General features: G+C 38.6%; 1 protein-coding gene across 1 annotated transcript in view; it reads left to right on the top strand.

Moving 5' to 3' along the window:
* Nucleotides 1-19,158, top strand: part of APOO (apolipoprotein O) — a 55,774-nt gene extending 36,616 nt beyond the window's left edge. Inside the window, exons 9-12 of the mRNA XM_086388858.1 lie at nucleotides 1,520-1,611; nucleotides 4,980-5,060; nucleotides 15,341-15,406; nucleotides 18,899-19,158. Coding sequence (XP_086244984.1) covers nucleotides 1,520-1,611; nucleotides 4,980-5,060; nucleotides 15,341-15,376 — 209 coding nt within the window. The 3' untranslated portion in view covers nucleotides 15,377-15,406; nucleotides 18,899-19,158. The remainder of the gene's footprint in view (nucleotides 1-1,519; nucleotides 1,612-4,979; nucleotides 5,061-15,340; nucleotides 15,407-18,898) is intronic.
* The last annotated feature ends 1,166 nt before the right edge of the window (nucleotides 19,159-20,324 follow it).

Below are 20,324 nucleotides of genomic sequence, written 5' to 3'. Positions count from 1 at the left end.
GAAATCATGTGCTGTTTTTTCTTTCTCTGTCTGAATTATTTCACTTAGCATAATGTCCTCTAGGTTCATCCATATTTTTGCACATGGTAGAATGTCCTTATTTTTAAAGGCTTAATAATATTCCATTGCAAATGTATACCATAGTTTCTTTATCCATTCCTCCACTCCAGACATTTAGTTTGTTTTCATTCACTATTGTGAATAATGCTGCAATGAACATGAGGTATTTCAGGTTACTGACTTCGTTTCCTTTGGATATACACCCGGAAGAGGGATTGCTGGATCATACGGATAGGTTTCTTGGGCATTTAGCAGATAATGGTGATGAGGGTGGCCAGGACTGTGGTGAGGACAAGAGGTATCTCTCTGGAAGAGAGATGAATGGATGATTATTCAGAGGAAGTAGGCCCAGCCAGGCCACTCAAGGAGGGCAGGTGGTTGTTGCCCTTTGTTGTTGCCTTCTGGAGGCTCCCTCTGGCCATGCTGACAGTTGCAGTCTACATCACTGGCTTCTTGGGAAGTGTGGGGGTGGAAACAGGCAGGGAAGCAGGGGATTGTACTTCCTTCCAGAACTTCTAGGACCCCCAGGTCATTGTGTGCACCAGTTGGAGCTAGAAACTCAAGAGCAGCTGCCTATCAGCTTTCTCTGTGCACAGTGCTCAGTTGCTCAGCTGTGTCCAACTCTTCGCAATCCCATGGACTGTATCCCACCAGGCTCCTCTGTCCATGGGATTTCCCAGGAAAGAATATTGGAGTGGATTGCCATTTCCTTCTCCAGGGGATCTTCCCAACCCAGGGATCGAACTTGCGTCTCCTGCACTGGCAGGCAGATTCTTTACCACTCAGCCCTCTGGGGAGCCCCTATCAGATTCCTCTTATGTATTCTTGATTATTTCTTCTTTTGAATTATTTTACTTTGGTCATTTCCAAGAGCTCTTTTCTGCTGTGTTTCACAAAGCTCATTTTTCTTTTAATGCAGTAGCTCCTTAAATTTATTGATGATACCTAACAATAAGTTTGATTTGGTTTTAAGTTATTTTTCCTTTGGTCATTTTTCTGTCTTTCTTGTCTTGATGTCCTCTTTTATGTTGTGAGCTTTCTTCACCTTTCCTCTGTTGTACAGTCATATTTAAGAGCAAGGCGATTGAAACTCTAATAAGAACTTTTTACATATAGATGGGACTTGTTGAGAAGCAGGTTCTCTCTCTGGGTGAGCTGAGGGGGAACTGACCTTAAAGGAGAGTGGTGACAATGCCCACCTGAGTGAGGCTGGACTCTCTCCTTCAACACACACATGCTGTTACACCAGCTGTCTTGGCTCTCAGCAGCAAATCCATGGCATTTCTGTAGAGGTACCTTGTGCCCCTTTTAAGATTTTGTCTGGAGAGATGCCCTAACCACAGCAATTTGGCACTGGCATGGTGTGAAGGAGTCTTACACAGTGTTAGATGTATAAGGCAAACTGTGATGATAGAGATAATAAATCTTCTGATGGTGTCCACAACCTTTTATTTAATAGGTTCAAAGATAAAGAAGCTGGTATATCCACCTGGTTTCATGGGATTTGCTGCCTCTCTTTATTATCCACAACAAGCCATTGTATTTGTCCAGGTAAGTTATATCAGTAAGCTTGCATGTCCCTTGTTCTTGCTCGTGTATGTATGGGTTTACTGCTTCATTTAATTTTATTTTGCAGACTTTATAATACCAGAGTAAAATTTCTTTGCACATATAGATTTAAATGGTTTTGCAGCAAATTTAAATGGTTTTCTCCTCAGTTCTGGCCCTCCTTTCAGTGTCAGTATTCAGAGAAGACAAGCTAATTTGAGTATTAATCAAAGAAAATTTAATATACCTTTTTTGCATAATTACATGGGAGCCTAGAGACTCAAATTCCAGAGTTGGTGTTTATAGATCATTCTCAGGTTGGGCGTACCTGGTCATAGCCTGCCTTCCCTGGCATTGTAGGCATGGGCCTTGTGCTCTGGCCCTCTGTGCCTTCCCCCTCGTCTGGTGCCAGCCTCACTTTCCTTGCTGGGGACTTCAGGGAGTGCAGTTCGCTCTGTTGGGAATGCCCTTTTTAGGGCTGTCAGTTGGCTGATCCTTTCTTACCCTTGAGGCCTCAGCTTGATGGCATCCTGGCAGGTAGAACATAGTGGCCGAGACACGAGTACAGCTGATGCCTTCATCAGCTCAAGCTGCCATGACAAAATACCAAGCCTGTGAGGCTTAAATAATGGAAATTTATTTTCTCACAGTTCTGAAGGCTGGAAGCCCAAGAGCAAGGTGTGAGCAGGGTTGGTTTCTCCTGAGGCCTCTCTCCTTGACTTGCAGATGGCCACCTTCTCCGTGTCCTCGTGTAGCCTTGTCACTGTATACACACTTTCCTGATGTGTCATCCTTGTCTTATAATGACACCAGTGGATTAGAGCTCCACCCTTATGACTTCACTTGACCTTAATTACCTCTTTAAAGGCCCTTTCTCCAAACAGTCACATTGTGGGTTAGGGCTTCAACACATGAGTTTTGGGGGACACAGTTCAGTCCATAACAGCTGGACCAGCAGTTCTCAGACTGTAGTCCCTGGATCAGTGGGATCAGGATCACCTGGGAACTTATTAGAAATGCAGGTTTTCAGGCCCCAACCCAGACCTGTTGACTTAGACACTGAGAGTTAGGGCCAGCAGTCTGTGTTTTAGCAGGCCCTCTGTAGGGTTTTTGCAAGCCCATAATATTTGAGAACCACTGATAAAGACTAGACTCCCTCAGGGCAGTGGTGTCTGGACTCGGAGGGACTGTACACATGAAATCCCTTGGAAAACTGGCAAGAACGAGGCCGACTTAAAGTTTTGAGATCCTAGGTAGCTTTTGGAGATGGGGATTCATTTGCTAGAACTGCCATATCACACTGAGACTGGTTTCTAGGAAGAAGAGCAATGCCATCACCAGAACTAGTTCCTGAAGCTCTGAGCCAGTCCGTCCAGACACTGTGCCCCCTGGAGTCCTTACAATATCATCAAGTCTAGATTCCTGGATGGTGCTCCAGTTGTAGGTGGGAGCCCAGTGGATCCAGCTGTGGGAAATTGTTGGTTTTGGTGGCAAATACCAGTACAATCTTTATAACATGGGTTTGGCGTTGTTTATAGCAGTCCTGGAGGCAGTTACTGATCCTCTGTCTGCTTCAGTCCCAGCTCTGGAACAGTGAATCATGTCTGCCTGCCCTAGATCACAAAAATAATCAAACATCATCTCAGTCTGTTATGGTTTAAATAGTAAATTGGCTGGTGGTTGAGAAGCATATGTAGTAGCCCTCTGAGTAGAGGTCTTTTTTTTAATCTTCCATGCCACAGCATGCATTGCAAAAGAATTTTTTGTATTCACAACCAAGATAGTAGCCTACAAATCTGAGTTGTATTCTAATTTATTTTTAAAGTCAGTGGGAAAGAGTTTTGTCTTTTTTTTTGTACCTAGAGTAAGCCAGAACAAAGCAATTAACTGTTTTCACTAGATATAAAACATTAGTGATCTGTTTGGAATGATGAAAAAGTTCTGAAAATAGTGGTGGTGATGGTCACATAACATTGTGAATGTAATTACCACTGAATTGTACACCTAGAAGTGGTTAAAATGGTAAATTTTATATTATGTGTATTTTGCACAATAAAACAAAACAAACATCAGTGATCAAAAGAGAATTAGTTCCTATTTCACAGTTTCTTTTCTACTTCCTCTTTTTTTCCCTCCTAATGAATGCCATGACCTTGGACAAGCCACTTAATCACTTTTAAAGTTTTGTTTTCTGTTCAGTAGTGTTTGAAATATTGTCAGAAAACTCTGAAAGTGATGGGTGAATATTATTTTTCTCTCAGAAATTTAAAACACTGAGAACAGTGCCATACTGATAGTAAATGCTTGTTACATCTACCAGTGAGTCTGAGAATCACATCATATCATATTTTAAGAACGGTTGGCACAACTGGAAGAATATAACTTGTAAGAAACCAGTGTGTTGCAGCCAAAGGCTGGATTTACTAGCATTGTGACCTTGGATGAGTCATTTGGCCTCTGAATATATCCTAATAATCTTTGCCTACTTACCATATAGGATTGTTATATAGAATAGAGATAAATCATGTGAATGTGCTTGGTAAAGTAAAATGGTATATAGAGACAAATGGTATATAGAGATTATAAAAATTCGGAAGAGAATAATAACTGCTTTCAAAAAATCAAAGTAGTTTCATGTAGAAGACTAATCAATATTGTCATAAATAGGACCAATGAATGCAAATTATTGGAAGTTTCTTTTTAAGAAAGCTCAATATTTTTTTAAAAAGTTTCCAGTAATTGAAGTCAGCAGGCCAAAGGTGGATCAGCACCTTTTAAGGTAGGGAGCTCACTTACCCCAAAATGTTCTCTGACCCTGGACCCTACCTTTCTGCATGTTGTAGAAAGGATTTTGGAGCAGACAGCAAAAGTCCTACAGAAACTCAAAGACTTTTATGTTTTGAGGGATCTGGGAAGACTGACCGTCTTTACTGGGCTCACTTGTTTTTTTACCTAGCCCCTAAAATGAATGAATGATTTTCATCTTGAGTTTCAGACTTGGTTGGCTGTTACATGCTAGATGTGATAGGTAGAAGCCTTCTTTCTTATCTGATTTTTTAGGAATTTCTCATATCAGCATTTTTTCCCTTGAAATTGTGAAAGGTTGAAATATACACCTATAATTTATGGCACATTATTTTAAACAGTAGCTATACATGGGCAAACTATTTTTTCTTCTTACCCCATCATTCTTGCTATCTTTTATTTGCTTACATTATATAGTTTTAATGTGTATGTTCAATCAAGATTCCTGTGGTAGTTGTCTGCTTAAATACACTTGTTTTGGAAATGGGACAAAAGAAAGCAATAAATTCTCTTCCTTACCACTTCATATATGAAATAGCAATGGATCTTTTATATTTTATTTCAAGGTCAGTGGAGAGAAATTGTATGACTGGGGTTTACGAGGATACATTGTCGTAGAAGATTTGTGGAAGGAGAACTTTCAAAAGGTGAGAAAGATCTTTTTCATTATCTTCCTTTCAGTTTAAATGTGTGGTTTCTCTCAGGTTTTATAAAATTCTTAATAACCCTGTTGCTTGCTCCTGCTTTTTGTGTTTGTATTTCCTTATGCCCGTGGCTCAGATTCTTCTCGGGTGGCCTTTATTGGAGGAGCAATAGAACTTCTATGCATTTGATTGTTTTTAGCCGGGCTGAATATAAGAAGGGATCATAGAATGCATTCCACTTCAGTCTTAGACCATAATTTCCACTCTGTGTATTTACAATTTGTTCAGAGTGTTGCATATTATCTGAAAGTTTTATCAAAACTAGAATAGATGGAAACAGGGTATGTTCCCAGCAGAAGATGAATAGCCGAGACTTCTCCTCTTGCTATTTCACTCATCATAGGCTCCATTCTTTGCTTTATCAGTACTGTATCTGTTCATCCCCTAGCCTCTGGGCCCAGTTAAGGGCATATGGGGGCCCAGCCACCAGTTACAGGCCACTCTACTGACTCGTAGGCGAGCATCAGAGGGGAAGAGGTTGTGGAATTATAAGGACATGCTATTTTTTTGTCTCTTCTCACAGCCACTTAGCTGATAAATGTTGCCCATGTTTGCTGGAACGTTCTCTCTGCTCTGATAAGGAAGAGTAAGTGTAGAACAAGGCATCATGTCTTCTCTGAGCACTCAGAGGCACAGCTCAATGAGGAAGAATTAGGGTTCTTATTATTAACATACCTTATCATAGAACACTTGATTCTGGTCATCTCAAATCAAAGTACTCTTTTAAAAAAATATAAATACCTTTCTCAAAGTCCAGGAATTTGAACTGGAACTTGAAAGTAACATTGTAGAATAAATTATAAGCCCTTCTCATTAGTTACATAAATACTCTTCCAGTGAAATCTTAAGACTAGGTTTTGTACTGGTGATTTCTAAAGGAATTAACCTCTATTGAGCCTGTTTAAAACCAGCTAGCTCTTGAGTAGGAAGTTGTATATTAATATCAAGTGCCCTTTGGCAATCCATCTTAAAGAATAAACACTCATAGTTTTATTTTCATTTCTCTGACATTTTCTTTGGAAGCTCTCTTTCCTGTTAAAAAAATTCCTTAAGTCCACACTGAGTTTAATATGAGAAAGGAAGTAGACTGTCAGGAAAGCTATACACACACAGCCTTAGAAAGAAATGTGGAAAATGAAACTCCACCTCAGTTCTGCGTGCTCGCTGTGGTGTCAGTACAGAACTAATGCACACAAAAGCCATGGTGAGGGGGGGTTGTCCCCTGGGAGTCTGAGCGTTCACTGTGGTGTCAGGCAGACACGTGCTCACCAACTGGACTGTGGTTGGAATGCAAGCTGAACAGGCCAGCACTTTATGGCTGTTTGAAAACGCTGGATATGGGGAGTGAGGTAGTAAAGATGCCTAATTAGTCTGAGGTTGGTCTATATATCTTCTCTGGTCTCCTGTCTGTGCCCTTGCCCTCTTGAGCATCACTGAGAGTTCCACTCATTTACTCTCAAGCACAGTTCTCCTGACAGCTATCTGTCGTGACTAGAAGCTAATAAAATGGATATTGACAACTTAAACATTTAGCACAAGTTCTAAGTGAAAAATATCAGAAGGCCCTATTAATTCAAGATTTGATGTACTTAGATTTGGGGAATTATTTTTGATAGTGAAATGCTTTTGTTTTTTATTGATTTCCCTGCCCCCTGCCTTGTTGGACTTTGTGGGTTTCAGTATTTTTTGTTTGTTTTTTCTTTACTACTGAGAGTAAAGATTTAAACTACCCTGAAACAGGAATCTTTTGGAGCTCAGGAACTCTTTGAAAGGAATTGGGGAACACTTTGTGGAGGAGATTTTTGTTTGTTTCTTAGCATGTTTAGAAATTGGTTTTCAAGTCAGGCTTTAATTACCAGTCTCAAATTCAGTGCAGTCTGATTCATAATTGTTTGTACTACAATCATGTAACAGATATACATACTTTTGGTTGTAAATAGTCAAAAGAAATTTGTGGCCATTGTGTTTAAAATGGAGCCCTGAAATTTTAAGTGGTATGAATGGTGGTTCAGTTCTTAATTATTTCCCATGGAGCTGTATTGCTCTCAAAAACCCTAAGGAAGTCTGTGGCATTTTTTGGTCCGCCACATCCCTTTTCCCTTTTAGGAGTTAATTCTAAATATTTGCAGTGAGTCTTCTACCAGTGAAATTTGAATGAGGTGATCTTTCAGTTCTGTGGTTGGTTGGTGAAGAGGAATTAATCTGCTTCAGCTAAAATGAATTCTTTGCTTTGGCAGAACTGTGAAGCAAAGATGGGTGTGTCCAGAAATATTGTCATCATAGTGGGTCAGGGTTTTTTCCTTTTTTGAGATAAAAGAATATATAAAATATATGTACAATAACTGTGTATATGTTTATTTACAGTTTAAAATCCAACAATACAATGACCATTCATATACCAACCAACCATCCATCTTTAAAAATAGGAAATTACCAGTGTCTTTCAACTTCTTCCTGTGCCCCTCTGTCTACCCAGAGAGAACCACTATCCAGAATTTTGAAGTTTTTATTCCTTTGTTCTTCTTTAAACTTTTCTTGTAGTTTAACCTAAACACTGTGGTTCAGCTTGCCTGTTTTTTGCCTTTTAACGTAACTATATCAGATATACATGTAAATAAATATATAGTTTGTCTAGATGGAGTCTTACTCTGTGTATTATTTTGCAAGTTGTTTTGTTCCCTAAGCATTATGTTTATGGGCTGTGTATGGCCGTAGTTTATTAATTTATACTGCTATAGAATATTTCTTTATGGGGAAATCCCATGTTGATGGCTAGTTGGATGGTTTTCAGTATATTGTTGCACACACAGCTGTGAGCATATTTTTGTACATGTGTCATGGTTTATTAAGAGTCTTTTTTTTTTTTTTTAATTAAGAGTCTTTCTAGGCTGAGATTCCTAGTTCATAGGGTCTGCACATCAATTTTACTAGATGACAAGTTTTCTATTTTTGCCAGTCTGGTGCTTTTGAAGTAGTTTTTCACTGTGGTGTGTGTGTATGTGTGGCTTTGTTTTGTTCCCCAGTTTTTGTTTTGAAAAAAAAAAATTCAGAACTGCAAAACAGTTGCAGGAATAGTATAATGAATATACCCTTCACTTAGATTCACCAGTTACCATTTTGCTACATTTGCTTTGTCTGTTGTTTTACACATGCTTGGGCACTCACACATGTGTATTTTATTTTTCTGAACCATTTGAAACTTATAGATATGGCGCTTTCTACCCATATCTAATTCAGTGTGTATTTCCAAAGAATATGGTCATTTACTGATAGAATCACAATACCATTATCATGCTCAGGAAAGTTGACATTTCTTTGTTTACATAGACATTATCTAATATGCAGTCCACAGTCAGATTTCCTTAGTTGCCCCAATAATGTACTTTCTTTCAACTATTAATAGCTTTGTCACCTAAGTATCTATCCCTGTCTCTTTAGTCTTGCCCACTATTATTTCTGACTTGATATTTCTTTTAAGGCTTTTTTCCCCTTCTAAGTCACTTTTAATCTACAGTTTCTCCTTCCATCCTCTTATTTTCCTTACACTGTATCTGTTAAAAGAACCTGGCACGTTGGACCTGTAGTTTCCAACAGTTTGGGTTTTACTGATTACACACCTAGGTGCAGTTGAAAGTGTTCCTCTCTTCTCTACATTTCCTGAAGATTGGCTGCTGGGTCCACAGGCTGCCTAATCAAGTTTGTGCTGGTCCAGTTGGCAAGGCCATAGGTCTATGCAGGCACCTATGTTTTTGCTTCACTTTACCAGTTTGGTGTTAGTGGCTGTTGAGGATCAATGCCTAGACTCACTGATTTACTGGGAGTTGGAAAATGGTGATATTCTATTTCTGTCATTTCATTTTCACGTGATAGCTAGAGCACGTGAATAAAGAACTCTTTCCGCTCATAATCTAGTTAGTTAGTTATAGGAAAGACAAGATAAATGCTCAGCTTTTTCTCTTGGATTTGTCTGGCTTTCAGAATAATAAATTTGTTCCCTCACATCCTCAGAATGTCTCCAACTAGTTTTTTTTTTTTTTAACAATCATTTTGAATTTGTCAATTTAAACATATTTGGGTTTGAATGCTTTGTAATTCTTATCCTTGTTGGAGTTCAGGTTGCTCATTTTGGCTGGTAGAAGCTGGCTCTGTGTCCTTCTGATGTGATGCAAGAACTCTGCAATAGTTTTCTGGCTGCCATGTCACAGTGGTCTCAGAATTTCTCTTTGTTGTTTTGGTGTACATTCCTTTGATTACGAATGAGGTTGAACATCTTTTCACATGTTTATTGGTTTCTTCTTGAAATGCCTGTTCATGTCTTTTGGCATTTTTTATGTGGGTCATTAGTTCCTTTCTTAATGATTGATGTAAAAGGCTTCGTTTTTTCCTAGATATTAATATTGTGGTCACATGTTTGCAGATGTCTTCTCCCGGTTTGAGGCTAGTCTTTTCAGTTTTGATGCCTTTTGATGATGATTAGGAGTTCTTAATATAGTTGATTCATAGATCGTTTCCATTACAGTTTTCACTCTTTGACTCTAGGCACTTAATAAAAGCAGGAAACTATTCATTGATTGTTCATTGCTAATCTGAAACCCCTTCAGAATAGTCCCAGCCCAAAGTCTGAGTTTCAGAGATGGAGGCCCGTGGTGGGTGGCAGGCCCCAGGGTCACAGATGGCCCTTTTGGAATTGTCTTCTAAATTAACCAAACACAGCAATGTGTTTCAGTAAAAGTCATGTTTAATTTTCAGTAGGTTTTAAAAACTTGTGACAATTTACTATCAAAGAATTATAAAATGACTGTTAAAGACCAACAATAACTAAAAGCCAAGGACTTAATACTTCTTTGAAGGGCAGGAAAATATAAAGAAATATAAACCTGTTACTAATGTGAAAACTGAGCAGAATTTCTAATGCTAAGCTTTTAATAGTTGTATTCAAGCCTTTGCTAGCTCAGCAGGAAAATAAAAGGGAAACAGTGGCCACCATCCTGAGTAAATCCTGTTTTCTCTTCCTCCATTCAAAATTCCTCAGCTTTCTAAACACACTCAAGTTTAGCTGTAAGTGATATGATTTTAAAATGATCATCTCTGAAATAAGGCAGTCACAGGAGAAATACTGTTTGAGTTCACTTACATGAAGTATCTAAAACAGTCAGATTTATAGAAGCAGGGGGTGAGGGGAAAATGGGGAGTTGCTATTTAATGGGTATAAAATTTCAGTTATACAAGATGGATAATTCTAGAGATCTGCTGTACAGCATAGTGCCTATAGTTAGCATTACAATATTGTACACTTTAAAATTTGTCAGGAGAGCAGATCTCATATTAAGTGTTCTTACCACAATAAAATAAAAATAAGGACAATATAGTGGGTTTTCCGTAAAGCTAAATTTATTCTGAATTTCTGCCCATTCTAGTTTTTGTTATTAAAATGCTAAGAAATAAAGGTACTAGGTAATGAGTTTTCTTTTGTTCTTTAAAAACAATATTACTTAGCAAAATAAAAAATAAGAAATCCTGAAAGAAAAGGTCTCTCCTTTTTTTGAAAGACATACACTTTTGGTATCAGAAAACGTAGACAAGGCACGATGCCGCGTGACCTGGTAGCCAAGAGAGTAGACTCCATAGTGGACACACCAGGCTCTTCTCCAGTTCCCCCCGCACCCCCACCTCTTAGAATCCTTGAGTGAGTGAAAGTGGCTCAGTTGAGTCCGACTCTTTGCGACCCTGTGGACTATACAGTCCATGGAATTCTCCAGGCCAGAAGACCAGAGTGGGTAGCCTTTCCCTTCTCCAGGGGATCGTCCCAACTGAGGCATCAAACCCAGGTCTCCTGCATTGCAGGTGGACTCTTTACCAGCTGAGCCACCAGGGAACCTTGGGAAATTGTTCTGGTGCTCTGGTAAATGGGGGTTGTTTCGATGATTCAGTGGGTTTATCCATGTCAGAAGCAGAGAAAATGGACCAACTTTAGACATGGTAGCCATGATAGATGTCATGTGACATCTGCACGGGAGAAGGCAACATCTCCTGATGGAAAATGGAGCCATAGAGCTTATACTCATTAGTCAAAAGTCCTTGTATCTGTTTTAGTTTGCTATTTGCTGCCGTAACAAATGACCACAACGTTACTGACTGAGATGAATGCAAATCTATTTTCTTAGACTCTGTAGGTTAGACGTCTGGTGCTAAATCAAGTTGTCCTTGAGTCCTTTCTGGAGGTTCCAGGGGAGAATCCACTTCCTGCTCATTCAGGTTGTTGACAGAATTCAGTTTCTTGGCGGTTATAGGGTCAAGGTCTGCTTTGCTGGCTGTCAGCTAAGGGCAGTTCTCAGCCTCTAGAGGCTGCAGCATTCCTCGTCTCCCAGCCCTCATCTTCCGTCTTCAAAGCCAGCCTCTGCAGTTGAGCCCTGTTCATGTCCTGTTTCTTTGACCCTGTCTTCTGTTCTCTTACGCTGTAGGAACCCATGTGATTCAATTGGGCCAACCTAGATAATCCAAGATAATCTCCCTATCGTAAGGTCAGCTGGTTTGCAACCTTAACTCCAGTGCCACTGTAATTCTCCTTTGCCATGTACAGTAGCACAGTCACAGGTTCCAGCATTAGGATGCAAACACCTCTGGGGGGCCATTATTCTGCCTACCACACCCAGTGAACTGGAATTTCATTGGGGTTTTGACAGGTCATTTTCCCTTACCTTTTATTTCCTCATTGAAAAAGTTAAGTGACCTACCACATAGGATATGGGACATTTATGGAGTACTTGCTGGGAGCTTGGCCCTGGGTGCTAAACTCTTTGCTCAGGAAGAGTCTGTGAAGCAGGTTCTATTATTTGTTCAGTCACTCAGTCATGTTCGACTCTTTGTGACCCCATGGACTGCAGCATGCCAGGCTTCCCTGTCCTTCACCATCTTCCAGAGTTTCCTCAAACTCATGTCCAATGAAATGGTGATGCCATCCAACCATCTCATCCTGTGTCATCTCCTTCTCCTTTTGCCTTCAATCTTTCCCAGCATCAGGGTCTTTTCCATTGAGTCAGCTCTGCATCAGGTGGCCAACGTATTGGAGCTTCGGCTTCAGCATCCATCCTTGCAATGAGTATTCAGGATTGATTTCCCTTAGGATTGACTGGTTTGATCACCTTGCTGGCCAAGGGACTCTCAAGAGTCTTCTCCAACACCACAGTTCAAAACCATCAATTCTTTGGCACTCAGCATTCTTAATGGTCCAACTCTCATATCCATACATTATTTCTGGAAAAACCATAACTTTGATTCTATGGACCTTTGTTAGCAAAGTCATGTCTCTGCTTTTAATATGCTCTCTAGGTTTGTCATAGCTTTTCTTCCAAGAAGCAAGCATCTTTTAATTTTATGGCTGCAGTCACTCTCTGCAGTGATTTTGGAGCCCAAGAAAATAAAGTCTGCCACTGTTTCCATTTTTCCCCCATCTATTCGCCATGAAGTGATGTGACCAGATGCCATGATCTTAGTTTTTTGAACATTGAATTTTAAGCCAGCTATTATTATCCCCATGTTATAACTGAGGAAACTGCATTTTGGAGAAGTAATTGATCAAAATGATTCAGCTAGTGAAGGGCTCAGACATTTCAGTGGGTTACTATACCTTAAAGGTTTAGCTACAAATACCCCTTCATATGGCAGTACATATTAATTAGAAATAAATATTTTGATTAATTCCTGTAGCCCATAGCAGTTAATATGGCAGACACCAGCTATGGACTACATGAAGTGTAGCTGATCCGCACTGAGGTGTGCTATAAGGGCAAATTCACACCAAATTTAGAAGACATGGTCCAAATTAAAAAGATTGTGAACTATCTCAGGATTTTAATATTGATTGACGTTATATTGATTACATGTTGCAATAATAGTATAATATTTTTTAGATGTGTTGGGTTAAAATGCATTAATCACTTAAAAAGAACAGTGAAACCCAATATGTATTAAAATTAGATTATAAGGAAAATGGTTACATTGTAAAATATTTTAAATAAAACTGTCTGGAGATGCAAAAAAATTGATTTCTGGCTTGTGCTAAGTCACAAACTGTCTTTTGAAGTCAGAATATTGTTTTTGCTGAAATCATGATGATTTCTGCCAAGAGAGATCTGATTTGTAATAGCGTGGATGGGCTCACTATTTCATTAGTGAGATATTTGACTGTCATGTTTTATTATACTATAAGTAGTATGTAATCAAACAAGAAAAATTTCCTAGCAACAGAGTAGTTTTCTTCAACCAGAAGAATGTTTTTATGTGCTCATTTTCTTAATGTCCAAAAGATTAAAAAGCTTATGAACTTAGCAGTTTATATTTTTGAGATCGAGTTGCTGGCAAATACCCATAGTAGAATATATAAGATGTCACTGAAAGTACTTGGCAAGCATTATGTTAAGATAATTCAGACCTGAAATACATTTAACTAGGTAGAGAACCACATGATTTTTATGACACACCCAATTGTTGGACATGCTTATCTCACTTATCTTCAGAAGCTTGTTTTTATCTCTTCATTAATTACATGCCCCAACTTTTTTTAAACACTCATCAGATTTCTAGGTTCTACCTCATTCCATTTGTTTATTCAACAAATGTTTGAATGCTCTGTGCTAAGAGGTCCAAGGGATATTGTGCACTTGTGAAACATACATTAGTGAAGGATTCAAACATGAATGAAAGAATTCCACAAATCAGGAAGTGCATGGGTGCTATGAATGTGAATAAAGATTCTCATCTGAATAGAAGGGCAGAGGGCAGAAGAAAGCCTTGATCTGAAGGACCAATAGCATTTAGCCAGGTAAAAATTGGGAGTGACCAGTCTAGGTCAAAGGATTTGTTTTGTAAAGGTCTTATCCCAGGAAGGAGCTTGGCAAGTTGGAAGAGCAACAGCAAGAAGGCCTCTGGTGTGTGCGTGACTGTGTGAGAAAGAGGCTCTGGAGGAATAGAGTAAGACACAGAGGTACTGAGTCCTGTAGATTCAGAGCAGCAAGTGGACCTGGATATTGTATGATGATCCACCAAGCAATACATCTTGCTTTATTCCCCAGAACTCCATCATCAAGTGGTTGTGGTCTGTAGATACAGTGGTCATATAATTTGTCATCCAAGACAGGATACCCTTGAGAGTGAAAGGGGACACATTAATTATACTGAAACAGCGGGTATAAACCAGTATGGATAACTTGAGCAAACCGGAATGTATGATCACTGTGCTTAGAGACAGGTTCTTAGCCCCTACAGTAAGCCTGACGTTGCCTAGAAACTATGCTCTGAAATTATAGGGTTAGGCGTTTGTTCCTGCTTTTTCACTTTCCCCCTCCTTCACTCATGGGTAACTCTGAGAGAAGGCCCCTAGGAGAACCTGCACCAAGTCGCCCACAGAATCACAGCCCCATTTTCACCCAAATGCAGCCTAGTGTTTTTCAGATTGCCACTCATGGGAGCTCAGTTCCTTGACGTACATCAGGTCTTATTAATGTGTTTTCAGAATTACAGTCTTAAGAACATATGAGAAAGAAAGTAAGGTCTTAAACATGTAGCCCATGAATTTTTCCCTCTAGAACCTTTCCTTCATCACTTCTCATGGATGACATGACCTAATTATATGTTCTCAGATGACAGCTAGGCAGGATGGGTGTGGTCTGATTATAACCTCTTTCAGAATAAACATGTTTTGTGATTTGACCCCTACAGTGAATGATATACAGAGTAGAGGACCTACAGGAAGTATTACCATATGTGTAAAACCTTTTTTTTTTTTTTAATGTTCCAATCATAGTGACTATTCTTTTTTTTCCTCTAAATTTTACCGCAGTTTAGTTGATTTACAATATTGTTTTAGTTTCAGGTATATAGCAAAGTGATTCAGTAACCTTCCTTAACAAGGACGATAACATAAAGTAGTGAAGAAATCTTTTCACTGTTGATTGGATGTTTTATTGAATCAGCTGTTGGCCAAGTCTGTGTAGTGAGGATTAATGGAGTTTTATTTCCTCCTGTCCTCTGGGCCCGAGTCAGTTTCTACAACAGGGCCCTCAGGGAGCCCTAGTAATACCTTTAGCTTATGGAGACATGGGTCACTTTGCATCAGATAATATTCAATTAGGAAGATGTGCACTTTGAAACAGTGCACTATTTCTTTAGAAGTTTTACTATTTCTTTTCAAACCGCATTAATATTCTTACTTTCTGTCTTACAAGTCAGGAAATGTGAAGAACTCACCTGGAAATAAGTAGAATACTCCATGCTCTTCCCATTTTAAACAGGTAAAGAACAAAAAAACTTTATGGTTATTTTTAGCATTATTAGCACCAATTGAAATGACTTGTCTTTAATTAATTAATTATAGGCATTTAAACTTTGTGTGGTGGAAGCGTAAGGGCCAGGATGATATTTTATTTCATCTTTAATTTTTGGGCCTAAGTGCTATGACTTCTTTAATTGTGTTTGTTCTGAGAAGTACCTGGGTTTTTTAGACAAGCTAGAACTCGACAGTTGTGATTTGTCTACAAACCTATTTCAGACAATCATTTCTTAAGCTTATTTTTTTCAGACAGCATTTCACTATAGTCAGCACACTTGTATTCACCTAATAATCATTCAATAAACATTTGCTGAATGCATGACTTTGGTAGAGACGCTCGAGATTATATAGAATAAGTGACATAGGGAATTCACAGGTGTAATTTTCTTTCCTTAAAGATTGAGTAACTTGAGGCTGGGCTTCCCAGGTGGCTCGGTGGTAAAGAATACACCTGCCAATGCAGAAGATGCAGGAGACGTGGGTTCAGACCCTGGGTTGGGAAGATCCCCTGGAGGAGGAAATGGCAACCCACTCCAGTATTCTTCCCTGGAAATCCCATGGACAGAGGAGCCTATGGGGCTACAGTCCATAGGGTTGCAAAGAGCTGAACATGACTGAATTGACATAGCACACACACATATGCACAATTATCAAATGAAAAAAAGAAGCTAGTCTAATACATTTTTAGAGAGGATAATTACCAGAAAATAAAAAAAATTTAAGTATGTATCTTAAGATAGTAAGATTATGATGATTTTTATACTTTTTCTTCTATATAACTATGTATTTTTAAATTTTTGCAATGAATATGAATTTTCTTTTATAATAGAAATTTATTTTAAAAAAGTCAGTGTTACATTTATCGCAAGTCATGGCTACTGTTTTAAAATTCATGAAAGCTCTGGGTTTGAGGTTTTTCTTTCTCACGTTGTCCCAATATTTTTGGAGACCCAGAGAGTCATATAATCTTAGAATTTTAAAGAAGTATTTGGTATAACCCCCAGCCTCAAGAGAAATTCTCTGTAGCCCTGTGTGTTCCTAGTTTTTACCTCCACTGATAGGAAAAGCACCCTATGGGGCAACCATCTTTGGACAGTTCTAATTTTTAGGAAGCTGTTTCTTATACTAAGCAAAAATATGTCTCCTTATAACTACTACACAGTGGTCTGATCTTGCTTTAGCGGTCACAGAAAATAAATTCAGATCCTCTTTCACATCCCAGCCCTTCACATAGAAACCCTAAATCAGCATTTCTCACATTTTGTGATACAGATTACCTGGGAGATTGTTGAAAAGCAGAGGCTTAAGCCCCACCCCACAATTGGCATCTCTGGGGAGTGGGGCCAGATGTGCATCTGGGTGACTAGGGGGTAAGCTGCCAGGAAGTCACACATGTTCGTCAGAGATTTGACACTGGATAGTATTATATTTCTCTCTAGGGACAATGAGTCACAGAATATAGGGAAACTGTGTACATATTCATTTTTTCAAAAATGTTCCATGCCAGAGTTCAGCTTATTGTATATACAACCTTGATTTCGTTTTTTTAAGTTGTTTATTGGAAATGTAGTTTTTAATTATAAAATGATGCATATTTGCTGTAAAGAATTGTTTTTAGATAAATGTTTTGAAAGCTTGTTTTGTCTTCCAATCCTTTCCCAGAGGTAATTTCTGTTAATAGTTTGTATATCATTCCAAACTTTTTTCTCACACACACACATCCAAATATGCTTTTGGGTTTTTGATAGAATGAGATCATATTCCTTGTACTGTTTTGCAAGTACACCAAAAGTTCCATGCAGGCACATACTGCAATTTTATTATCACATCTAGAGAAATTAACACTAATTCCTTAATACCATTTAATATTCAGAGTATGCAGATTTCCCTGATTGTCTCATTAATAACTTTTTACAGTTGTTTTGGTTGAGTCAGGATCATAACAAGATCTGCCCATTGCATTTGACTGATGAGTCTCTTAAGTGTCTTTCATTTTTTTTTTTTACAAAGATATAAACTATGTTTTCAGATATTTTAAGTCCCTCTTAAGCTGTAATAGTTCCTTCTCCCTCATTTTTCTCTTACCATTTATTTGTTGAAAAACTAGGTGTATTTGTCTTTTAGAAATTTCCCATGTTCTGCCTGTGGCTGAGTGTATCCATTTAGTGTCATTCTGTTTTATCTCTTGGTTCCTCTCCTCTCTGCATTTCTCATAAACTGGCTGTTGGATTTGAAGGCTTAATCAGATTTAGGTCCAATTTTTTGATAAGAATACTTTGCAGACACTGCTATGTTTAGCTATGCTGAATGAATTAACATGCTTTTTTGAAATTAATTTTTATTGGAATATAGTTGCTCTACAGTGTTGCCTTAGTTTCTGCTATACAACATAGTGAATCAGGACAGGACTTCCCTGGTAGCTCAGATGGTAAAAATCTGCCTGCAGTGCAGGAGACCCAGGTTCGATCCCTGGGTCAGGAAGATCTGGAGAAGGGAATGGCAACCCACTCCAGTATTCTTGCCTGGAGGTCACCACAGAGCATTGAGTAGAGTTCTCTGTGCTATACAGTAGGTTCTCATTAGTTATCTATTTTATACATTAACTTGCCTTTTTTTTTGTCACTTAATATATTGTGTACATCTTTCCCTGTTGGCACTTATTCCTCCTTTAGCTGCTTAATAATTTCCTAGTATGGACTGCCATAATCTATTAAAACATTATTAATATAGATTGTTGGCAGTTTGAATTTTTTTTTTTTAACAATGCAGTAAATCTATTGAATTCTTAGAGAAGTTCAAAACAGATTAATAAACTGAGATAGAAAAGGTAAGCTAGTAGTTTACATGTTTAAAAATGTTTAGTTTTATTTTAAAAGATCAAGGAAATAGTCACTGGCCTCTAAAATTTTTATAAGTAGATTCATTACATATTAGGAGAAAGGCAATCTGAAGAAGAGGTGGCTTGTCTATGCTGTATCTTTGGATTTGATGTGTGTTTCATTCCAGAAAAGAATGATGGGGTGGTGATGTGAGGAAAGGTATGTGTTGGACTTGCTGTGATATCATCATGGTCTCCCCCAGCAGATGGATGGAAATATAGTTGTTTGATTTTCAGAAGGGGAGGAATGTAGTGTGTGCTGTGCCATTTAAGCAGTTACTTTTCATTTATTCACCCATCCATCTGGTTAATTTATCTCAGATATACAGCCAGTTGAGAATCTGCATATAGTATTGGAAATAAAAGATAAACCAAAATCCTTTCTGGTTTTTAGTGTACTCATTTATAAAATGGGAATAATTACAGTTTTCACCAGCTCATTGTGATGTCATATAATGGTAATATATGTATTTGATGTGACTTTCTCTATTTAAACCTAAGAAATTTTAAAAATGCAAACTCTTAGAGCTGTTTTTCTGGGAGGACACTATATTTATGTTTTTCTTTTTCTTTTAGTTATAGGTAAACATTGGAAACTCCATATGGTAAACCAGTATTTCTACAGAAAAATGGCAGAGAAGTCAGTATTGAATGTAGTAAATTGGCATTCTTCTTCTGGAAAAACTGTCCTAGGCCTCTTTGTTATCTTGGGTGATGCCATACTCCAAGTGGACTAATCTGAAATTCTTCCACCTAGAGATAATGTATAAGCCTTAGAACTCCTCGTTCTCATGTTGCTATTTATGTACATAATTAAAGATCTAAGTTAAAAAAAATTGTCCTTTTTTCCCCTGATATTGTTTGAGTGACAGTTTAAGTGTACCTGATGTCCTTTCCCTGTGTGTATATGTGGTATGTGTCTGAGTGTACATGTATGTATGTGCATGGTGTGTGTGTGTGTGTGTGTGTGTGTATGTAGGAAAACCACCCACTCGTCTTAGCATCAGCTGGCAGTCTCCAAAGGTTTCATTAAGAAGAATGACTCTAGGGGACATAGGTTCGATCCCTGTTCAGGGAACTAAGATCCCACATGCTGTGGAGCAACTAAGCCTGTGAGCCACAGCTATAGAGTCCATGTGCTCTGGAGCCTGCCCAACACAACTAGAGAGAAGCCTGAGCACCATGAAGAGCCTGCACGCCACAGCTAATACCCAATGCAGTCAAAAATAGGTAAATAACATTTTTTTTAAATAAAAAAAGAAGAGTGGCTCTGGAGCTGAGAGATCATGCTTCCATCGCCAGCCCAAGGAACAAAACTTGTAAGTAATAGTTGCCTGACCATAATGAGAAGACATACAAAAGAAAACAATGACCATGACTCCTTGTTTTATGCCATTGCCTCCCAGCTTGTATAGATCTTCCAGTTCTTGACTGCCAGTGGGAGGCATGGAAAGTTGCTCCACAGCATGTGGAGCAACCCACTCCAGTATTCTCGCCTGGAAAATCCCATGGACAGAGGAGCCTGGTAGGCTAAAGTCCATGGGGTCACAAAGAGTTGGACATGACTGAGCGACTAACACTTTAACTTCACTTTATACTTTTCAGAGTACAATTTTGTATCTTTCCTTTTTGGCTTGTTTCCTTACCTCAGTGCATTTGTACTCTGTTTTTTTTAATCCTGAGTTAATATTCTCTATTTACAGTTACACTTTTTATTCTGTTTCTTATAACCTTTTTTTTTCTTATAATAAGACTGACTCTTGGGGACTTCCCTGGCAGACCAGTGGTTAAGATTCCATGCCTCTACTGCAACGGGCACAGGTTCCATCCCTAATCAAGGTACCAAGATCCCACATGCTGCACAGCATGGCCAAAAAACAACAAAACAAGGCTGACTCTCAATGCAATTTATCTGTTACTTAATCAGAGTAGTTCTGTTTGGATAACTTTAATGCTTTGGAGGAAGCTTCTCTACCGTACAGTGTGATCTAAGCTTCTCTGA

Source organism: Bos grunniens, chromosome X (genome assembly GCF_055505025.1).
Source record: "Bos grunniens cultivar Pamir isolate PY7600 chromosome X, Bosgru_T2T1.0, whole genome shotgun sequence".
Classification (NCBI taxonomy): Eukaryota; Metazoa; Chordata; class Mammalia; order Artiodactyla; family Bovidae; genus Bos; species Bos grunniens.
This window is presented reverse-complemented; position numbering and strand designations above follow the sequence as displayed.